The following is a 9,236-nucleotide window of genomic DNA, read 5'->3' as shown; positions in this document are numbered from 1 at the left end:
CTGGCCCCTGCCACAGGGCTCAGGCCCCGTATTTGTGCATGTCGGGGAGAACGGGGCGGTGACCTGTGCTAGTGTGTGGACACTTGCTCCCTCGGGCTCCAATGTGCTCGACCCTGGGCTGGCAGCAGGTGCAACCGAACGTCCCCAGGCCTCTAGGGGGGCTGAGGAGACAGCCCTCACCCTCTGGCTACCTGAGCTCAGCAGGAATCACACCATCTTTTTAAAATTTATATGTATGTTTTAGACACAGGATCTCGCTGTGTTGCCCAGGCTGGAGAGCAGTGTTGTCATCAAGCAGATCACACCATCTTGGTGGCTAAGTTTTGGGCTCAGTGTTCTCCCAATGGCTGCCTGAGAACCTCCCACTCCTCTGGCCTCTCCTCTGTCAGGGAGCAGCTTGTCTTCCCTCTCCTGGCCCTGTCCTGGTGCCCTCATTGTGGTTGAGATGGGCTGGGCTGGGCTAGGCCCGGCCTGAATTCCTCCACTGGGCTGGAGCCCGGGAAAACCCAGGCACGTGTGCAGGGGAGCAGTGTCTCTTGTCGGGGACAGACAAGCTGTGGGTGTGCCACAACTGCAGGGCTCCTGAACACGTCTCCAGGGGTGAGGAGCAGGCCTGGGCTACCCTGAGGCCAGAGATGTCGCTATCCCCATTCTCAGAACCAAGCCCCATGCCCTGGGCACACGTGGGGGTTTGGGGCAGAGTCCTCCAGGGACCAGGCCCCACCCAGAAACCCCTAGGGAGTCACAGGTGGCAGCATAGCCCCTGCCTGCCCCACTCCCGTCTTTTCCACCTTCTCACCTCTGAACTCGATGCCATCAGTGGCGGGGTCTGGCCTCTGCACCTGACCCACTGTGCTGTCATAATGGGGTCTCAGCACCCAGATTGCGAGTCAGAACTTGTGGGCCTACACCCCACCCCTGCCTGCCTCTCTGGCCTCTGCTTTCTCGTGCTTAGCTCACAGAGCAGCACTGTTAAGGGACCTCAGAGCTGCAAAGTGGGCCTGAGTATGAGCAGTGTCCCTCTGTCACCCAAATGTGGTCCCCTCGGCCACACTTCCCTCCCGTAAGGTCACCAAGCAAATGACCACTACCCCTATCTATACCCCGTCCCTCCCCCACATGAGCCCACAGGAGTCACACAGGAGGGGCTGTTGATACTATGAGCTTTTAATTGGTATCTTCCTGCCTATATCTGAGGAAGAAATGAGGATGCCCCACAATGACCTTCTCTAGCTTTGGAGGGGCAGGGACAGATGCAGGGCTGAGGAGGGCATGGGGGCAGATACAGGGCTGACAGTGGGGTTCCCAGATCCCCTATCTTGTGGGGGAGTGGCCAGGCCCACCCAGGAAGTCTGGACACATGAGAAAATCACCAAGAAGCTGCCACATCCCCAACCCTCCCTCCCAGGCCACACCTAGGGCCTCGCTCCAGGCTCTCGCGGGCTCCCGAGGCCACCACCAGATGGGAGCATCGAGCAGCGTTTCTCTTCCTCCTCAAGCCTGCCTCCCCCTCTCCTATTCCCCCACTGCCCCTTCCCGCCTGCTTTTCCTCTTCCTTTATTTCTCTTGCTACCAAAACAGGTCCCAGGGCTTCCATCTGCTTTACGTGCAGTAGCCTACGAAAGCACACCGCCCATCGAATGGAAAGCTGGGGGGCCAGCCATGGGTCTGATTCTAGGGGGACCCTGGGATCAGGGCGTTTGTGCCTGGAGCCGGGCAGTGACTGACAGAAGTCTGTGGTCCTAGCACCTGGCACCAATAGGTGTTCAGAGACTGTCCACTGGGTTGAACTGAACACAATTGGATCAACACACCAATGCAGCCAAGAGGAAGGATGTGTTCTGCTGGTGCTGCGCTGGCCTCAGGGACACAGGCTGAGCACCCAGAGCCACCTGTCCCAGCAGCCCCTACTCAGGGCAAGTTGACTGCTGGGTTGGGCTATGCCTCCAGCTTCCCACTGCCCTCACCGCTAACTCCAAGTGGTCTCCGCTCACAGTGATCTAGGAGGCTGTGGGGAATTTGTGCCGTGAGTCCCTGGGGCCCCCTATCGCCCCCCACCTGCCCCCTTGCAAGCCCTTTCATTCAACTGCTCCTGTAACCGGCACACAGCGGCCGTCTCCTGAACCCTGGCTGGGGCCTGGCTGTGGGCAGGTGGCTGGGAGAGCCAGGGGTTGGGCGAGGAGAATGTCTGAGCAGACTGGTCATCAGGAACAACCTACACGTGTCTACTGACTTCCCCTTTTGTCCTCCTCAGCTAAAAAAATGGACCCCTTATAGAACCCAAAGAATAGAAGCTGATCTGAGACCCTCTGGTGGCTTTTTTCTGACATGTTGATGGATGTTTCCCTGCTGGCCCACGACTGTCTGATCTGACCTTGCCCAGTTTGCTGACTGAGGGGCATGGGGCGGGGGTAGGTGGGAGAGGGCCAGGAAGGGGCCAGGGCGGGGTGGGGGGCTTCACTGCAAGCCCAGGAACTCCTTGAGGACGTCGCAGGTCTTCTTGTGCATGACCTCGCGGAGCTTCCTGACCCGCCGGGTGCTCGACACGCCCACGAAGCTGTCGGGCCGCAGCACGGCCATGCCGCCGTCTACCTCACCCATGATGATGAGCGGAGTCTCGCCCGCCGTCACGTTGGGGCAGGGGCAGGCCCAGTCCACGTGGAGCAGGGTGACCTCCAGCGGCTCCCGGCCCAGGAACTTGAGGCCCATCTTCTCGTCCTTCAGGACCTCGTCCACAGTCACCAGGGCACGGCCCGAGTCAGGCTCCTCAGTCAGCTCAGAGACCCGGCCCAGGATGACAAAGTCGTTCCGACAGAAGCTGGTCACGAGCTTCTGCCGCGGCTTGCAGGCCCGGCAGCGCTGGTTCCCCCGCGGGAAGGGGCACGACTCCTCGCAGGCCTCCCGGCTCTCGAAGTTGTTGCTGTTGCCCTCGCAGCCGCCGTAGACAAAGGACTGGCACTGGCCCGTCTGGCTGTTGTAGGCCCAGCGGGGCGCGTAGGCCTTGCAGGGCCCCTGCAGGGCGGGCAGGCTGCAGGCGGCCAGGGGCCCGCTCATGCAGGCCAGCGCGCAGGCCTCGTAGGTCTCGAAGTGGTTGAGGTTGCGGTGGCAGTGGCCAAAGGTGAAGGTGAGGCAGTCGTTGGCCTGGGCGTCGAAGTGCCAGCGCGTCTGCTCCTCGCCGCAGTCCTCGCCGTCGGGCGGCTGCAGGCACTCGGCTGCCGGAAAGGCCGTGCCGTTGGGGCTGCTCTCCGAGGTGGCCGAGGCCTGACCCCCCCTGACCACCGACAGCGGGAAGTCAGCCCTCAGGACCCCGGCAGCATTCCGGGCCATGCAGGTGTAGATGCCAGCGTCCTGGGGCTGGGCGTTATAGATGACCAGCTGGGCGATGTTGGTGACCACCACGTTGCCACGCACATGGTTGGGCCGCATGACCACGTTCTCCCGATCCTCCAGCTGCTTCTCCCAGGTGATCTCGGGCCGGGGTCGGCCCACCACATCGCAGAGGAAGCTCACCGTCTCGCCCACCGTGACCGACTGGTGCACAGGGTGGTTGAGCAGGGCCGGGGCTGCCATGTCCAGCCCAGGGGTCTCCGGGGAGGCCGTGGTGGGGTGCACGGTGGTCTCAGGTGGCAGGGGGCTCGTGTTGGGCCAGGTGAAGTGATAGCGGCAGGTGACGACGGCCAGCGTGATACCCTTGGAGCAGGCCTCGGCGTCCATGTAGCAGCGGTTATAGTAGGTGAGGCCATCCGAGGCGCAGGTAAAGCTGGGCTCCTTCTCGCAGCGGTCTTTGCACTTACACACGGGCTGGCCGTCCCAGATGTCGCACTCGGAGCCCTGCTGCGGACACATGAAGTGGTCGCAGGTGGCCTCCTTGGGCATGCCCACGGGGCCCTTCCTCCCTCTCACATCCATGTAGCGGGCCGCCACACAGCTCGTGGTCCCGCACACGTTGGGGCAGCACTTCTCATAGGTCTCACACTCCTGAAAGAGCCAGAGAGAGGCCTGAACAGGGAGGAGAAGGAAGAGGGGAGGGACAGTAACGTGCTCACCAGCTAGTGTGAGCAGCAACACTTGATGACAATCCCGGCTAATGTCCGCATGGCATCTACTGCGTTCTGGGTCTTCGTCTAAGAACTTGGACATCTGTCAGCTTACTATGCTCATCACCCGCCCAGGGGTGGGTACAGCTACTATCCCTACTTCATAGATGGTGATAACTGAGGCACAGAGGGGTTCAGTAACTGGCCCAAGGTCACACGGCTAGCAGTGAGGGAAGAGGTGGGCCACAGACCTCTAAGAGGGGACGTTTCCTATGACCCTTTCACCAAGGAGAATGCAGAGACTCAGAAGTGACGCCCGAAGACAAGGGCTCCGAGCTCCCGGTGGATGGGATGCTGCAATGGCATGTTTTTCTTCCACATCCAAAGATGAGGTCTAGCTTGAACAAGTGAGGCTGCTCTTTTTGTCGTTTTTCCAATGGGGTGAGGATGCTCTGCTGACTTGAAGAGTTCGCAGCAGATGCCAAGAAGGAAACACCCCAGGACAGATGTTCCAGGCTGTCCACCCTCTCCCCCCTGGAGGAGACCAGCACACAGAGGAGGAACAGAGGCCGTGACAAGGGCCGAGGTTCACCCAAAGCCAAGAGTGAAGGCAGCTGAGACGGGCCCAGGACGCCAGGTCTGCACCAGACCCAGGCGCTCAGCTCCGTGTGGGACGTTTCAGGGGGAAAGCAGCAAGAAGAAAGTCCCCTTGTGTGGCAAAGGTCAGCAGGGACTTGCCAGGCCGTAATCCCCTCTGATTTTCTGTGGAGCCACGTCAGGCATTAGTTTAATTCCTCGAAATTAGCACCGTGCTCCTGGAGCCGGCACAAACAAGGATCTCACGTGGTGTTTTCGACAATAACACATCGTGCCCACCGGGCAGGCGGGCAGCACTCCTAATCCTCCACCGGGTAGTAACTCTGTGAGTTACTCCCCACCAGAGCTGGCCTCTCGTCATTCCAGCTTTTATTTCAGCCTCTTTGACATTCCACATCAGCTAAGAGGGGGAAATACCCCCACCCTGCTGTGTGGAGCCTTCCTGCCTGACTTGTTTACTGCGCTGCCCCTTTTCGGCTCAGAATGGGGACTTTGTTTTGCAGCCCTTGTTTGGCATAGGCTCCAGGCCACACCAGGGGAGGCTGGGGACAGGGATGGGCAGCTCGCAGAGCCGGCGTCCAAGGGAGAAGGCCCTGCAGGGAGGTGAAGGCCGGAGGGGAAGTGGGAGCAGGAGAACCTGCCCCTTGGCCTGCTGGTCGTTTGGTTCCTGAAGACACTGGCCCAGAAAGCTCCTTCAGGACCTGGAGGTCCATGAGAGGCTGGGTCCTCGGGGCACAGGAAACCTGGACTGATCCTTAGAACACTTTTGCTCAAGGGCCAGAGTGTCCCCACAGGCTGTCTGAATCCCCAGCCCCACACAGGTGCCTCTACCCAAGACACACAGGACCAGTGAGAAAGAGTCCACTGTGCCCAGGCCCCACCTGGCTTAGCAGGCCAGCCCGCGCCAGTGAAACAGGCTTCCCTGCAAACGTAGCCAAGTAATGGCACGACCCTAGCTGGGGGGAACAGCCACCACCGCTCCCCACTACTTATCTCCCTTTCCCTCGGCACCCCATGTCCGCTGGCAGCATCTGGCCCGAGAGGCCTGAGCATGGTCCCCTGTGCACTGTCTCCAGGGCAGCCCTGCGCTCTCCTGTGGGTGACCAGGCATCTACAGGAGCACTAGGGTCCCAAGTTCCCTGGGGATGGCAGCCCAGACCTGGAGCCCCGGCAGACTGTGTGCTGTCCCCAGAGCCGGCCAGGCCAGGCAGGAAGTGGCTCTGCCTAGAGCAGGTGCAGGTACCGTGGCCCATCTCCCCTGGCGGGGGGTGGCAGGAATGGCCCTTGGGAATGACTTGGGAACTGGGAGGGAATTGCCCCGGAGCCGGCCCAGCCCTGCTGCAGTGTCCTCTGATGAGGAGCAGAGAGCTGGATCGAGGAACCTGGGAGGCTGACATGTAGTCCCCTTCCCTCCCAGGGACACCCGAGGGACTATTCAGAACTGTTCATGCCCAGCCTGCCATCAGCCTGGTCTGCTCTCAAGCTCAGGGTCCAAACCCCTGGGGAGGTGGCCTGGAGGCCAACGAGGCCTCAGCTATGTTGGCAGACGTGGGTTCCAAGCCCACCCTGCCCTCGCTGGTCGTGGCACCCTGGGTCCTCCCTGCATGGCTCTGTGTTCCACTCTCACCTATGAGTGGGCTGCTGGTGCCTGCGTGCTGACATGTGCCAGTCCCCACTATGTGCCTGCCACAGCGCTGGCTCACAGCAGCCCGCGGCAGACAAGGAAGAATCCCCAGATTCCCAGTCCCTGATGAACTTGGACATCATTCCTGCCTCTTTCCAGGCCTGGGTGCTGACAGACAGGCATCGTGCCCTGTTTACCTCTGGGTGGACAGGGTCTGTGTTCCTTCACGTTCCTGGTTCCTGCAGGGCACTTCCGAGCCATCCCCACCCAGCAGCCCCCACCCGCCTCACTAACACACTCACGTGGTCCACTCACCTGGTCTGTCTCACACTCCCGCTTGCAGGTGCTCTGTGCATCCACCCAGAGGTTAGGGTTCATGTCGTTGGGGCAGATGCCAGCGTGGGAATAGCGGATGGGCGGCAGCGCCAGGCCTTGAGCAGGTACCCCGAGCAACAGCAGCAGCAGCGGCGCTGCCACCTGCTCCCAGCGGGACCAGAACCGGCGGCACCCCAGGGCCCACATGGTGCGGTCTGTGGTGGCCAGAGACCTCTCCTGCAACGACGCCAGGGCCTGGGGGCCACCAGGGCCTCCTTCTTGGGGGCTGGAGACACCTGCCCTCCCCACCCCAGCAGGCTTCCTTGCTAAGGCTGCGCTGAGGCTGCTGCTGCTGGCTGCCTCCACCAAGTCCGTGCAGCCTGCTGGGCCGTGCGGCTTCAGATAAAAGAAAGGTCTTTGGAAAGAAACTCCCTCTCCTGAGTGTGCAGGGAGAGGAGCCGCAGCAGGGGCCCCGAGCCTGGATTTATATCCTGGGCGCGCCACCCGAGTGGGAGCGAGCTAACCTGATGCCTGTCACAGGCAGGCTGCTGGCGCCTCCGTCCCGTGGCTGATCACAGACTTATTGCAGAAGGGGGAAAAAAAAGCTGGAAGCAGTTTAGGCAGCGTATCTGGCACGGTGGGACACCTGCTTGTTTTTGACTCCAGGAGGCCTTTAACCCCTTCAAGGGCCAAAAATGGCATGTGCTTTGCGGGGAGCTGGCTTCGGGACACGCAAGCTCACTGTAAAGTAGGGTTTGTTTCCCTTTCCCCCCGCTATCCCGCTCCTTGGGGCTGGGCCCCCTCCTCCCCTTTAGCCACCTCTAAAGAACACACAATCACTTGTTACAAGGAGGGACCTGCAGCCACTGGTTAGCATCGCCCGGCTCAATAGTACATTTGAGAGCAAATGACGTGGAAAAACAACAAGTTCACGGCCATTCCAGGGCGGGACTGAGCCGAGCTGTGCCGCTGTGCCGTGTAAGCCGACTCCCACCCCAGCCCCAGGTCCCTTTGTGGGGGGTGTGCACATGGACAGCTCGTATCTCTATGTCCCGGGCAGTTGTGTCTTATGTTCCAACTTCGGTGAATTTTCCCCAAATCATTCCAGAGACACATACCAGATATGCTCCGGCTCCCCCGGCTGCCGGGACGTATCACATTCCTCACTGCTCCATCGACACACTTGTCGGCTCCAAGAAAACCTCCGCGGCGGCGGCAGCGTCTCAGGACTGCACTGCACGGCCGAGCTGCCCTCCCCGACGACCACCGCGCCCTTTTCAGGGGGCTCCTTCTGAGTGCTGGGGCTTTGCGGGTGTCATCGCACGTCCCCGATCCGCAGAGGAAAAGGTCTGTGGTCGAGCAGGGCAAGCGACCTGCCCAAGGTCACACACAGTAAGCGCTGATAGTGACACCGGTGCTAACACGCACTGGGCTCCGAACACGTGCAGGGTCTCTGTACACATCACCTCGTGTGGTCTTCACGGCAAGCGGCACCTCCACGTTAGGTGGGAGAGAAGGACCCACGGAGAAGCTAAGCACCCTGCCATTATCCAGGAATCGGGGACACCAGCTTGCTGGGTGTGGGCAGGGGCCTTGCAGAGCCCCCTCCCCCATCCATCTGTCGGAACTGCTGTCAAGGCGCAGCCCAAACCCTCGTTTTTACAGACCGGACAAGAAATTTTTGAAACATCAGGGGCAATATTTGTGGAGGGGCCGGGAAGAGAGCCAGAAGCTGCCAGGGGCCAGGGTGTGCTCTCTCCCCGAGGCAGGCAACGGCTTGTATCTAAAATGCCACGGAGCAGCCAGCAGGCTGAGTGTGTTTGCGGTGGTCATTCAATCCTGGGGCGGGGAGGCTGGTATGGAGAGAGCCCCGGGAGAGAGAGGTCCTTGTCAAGGCCAAACCACAAGGGATTTGAGGAGCTGCCATGTCCCAGGGCTGGCAGATGGGTGGCACCACACACGTCAGAGCAGGAAAGGATCTCGAAGGCCCTCGGCAGTGCTCTCATCGCACAGATGGGGAAACCGAGGCCTGAGCCCAGGCCTCTCCCTCCCCCAGGTCCGCTTTCCCCTTCAGAAACAAAGCTCACCGTCTAATTTGACTGCAAAAAGCCAACACGATCCTTCTTTCCACCCTACAGACTTTTCCTCTTCCCAGCTGGGTGGCGTGTTGCCTTCTCCCTGCCTGAGCCGCCTCCTTCCCGTTGTGCGGGTCATTCTGCAAGATCTGTCTTTTCTGCTGATGTCGAATCACTAATGAAGGGTGTCAGATCCTAATCCTCTAAATTATTGGAATAAACTTCCCTCCGAGGCTGGTCCCAGTACTGAAGCCAGACAGCGGGCGACGCCGGCTGCTTTGAATTCCCTGTAATTTCGTAAACCCGTGTTCCAGCTGCTCGGAGCAGGGGCCGCAGCAAGCTCTGGAACAACGTGGTTTGCGCAGCCTCCTGCGATATCACAAAGGGAGATGGACGGTGACACATTTCTAAGCAGGACTTAGAAAAACTGCCACAGCCCCATTACGCAAGGACAAGTGTCCAAGGAGAGGAGGCTGGTTTCTGGGAGCCCCTCGAGACCAGGGAGGGGTGGGAGAGGGGCAGGCTCTGAGCAGGTGGGGGAGCGTGCGGGGAGGGGTGGTCGCAGAGGCCAGGGAAGCCGTCCATCCT

The 9,236-nt window shown here is 60.6% G+C and overlaps 1 protein-coding gene across 2 annotated transcripts; it reads right to left on the bottom strand.

The window, feature by feature from the left end:
• Positions 1-1,146: 1,146 nt before the first annotated feature.
• WFIKKN2 (WAP, follistatin/kazal, immunoglobulin, kunitz and netrin domain containing 2) lies at positions 1,147-7,756 on the bottom strand. Of its 2 annotated transcripts, none has more exons than XM_012660807.1 (2): positions 6,574-7,750; positions 1,147-3,978 (listed from the first exon to the last, which is right to left on the bottom strand). In XM_012660807.1, the coding sequence occupies exons 1-2, from the start codon at positions 6,778-6,780 to the stop codon at positions 2,458-2,460; spliced, it is 1,728 nt and encodes a 575-aa protein (XP_012516261.1). In that variant the 5' UTR covers positions 6,781-7,750; the 3' UTR covers positions 1,147-2,457. The 2 variants fall into 2 exon arrangements, with proteins under 2 accessions (XP_012516261.1, XP_012516269.1); XM_012660815.1 differs by having other exon boundaries at positions 2,184-3,978; positions 7,692-7,756.
• Positions 7,757-9,236: the final 1,480 nt, after the last annotated feature.

Source organism: Propithecus coquereli, unplaced genomic scaffold, assembly GCF_000956105.1.
Source record: "Propithecus coquereli isolate 6110/MARCELLA unplaced genomic scaffold, Pcoq_1.0 Scaffold119, whole genome shotgun sequence".
Classification (NCBI taxonomy): domain Eukaryota; kingdom Metazoa; phylum Chordata; class Mammalia; order Primates; family Indriidae; genus Propithecus; species Propithecus coquereli.
Note: the sequence above shows the minus strand (reverse complement) of the source record. Positions and strands in the feature narration are given on the sequence as shown.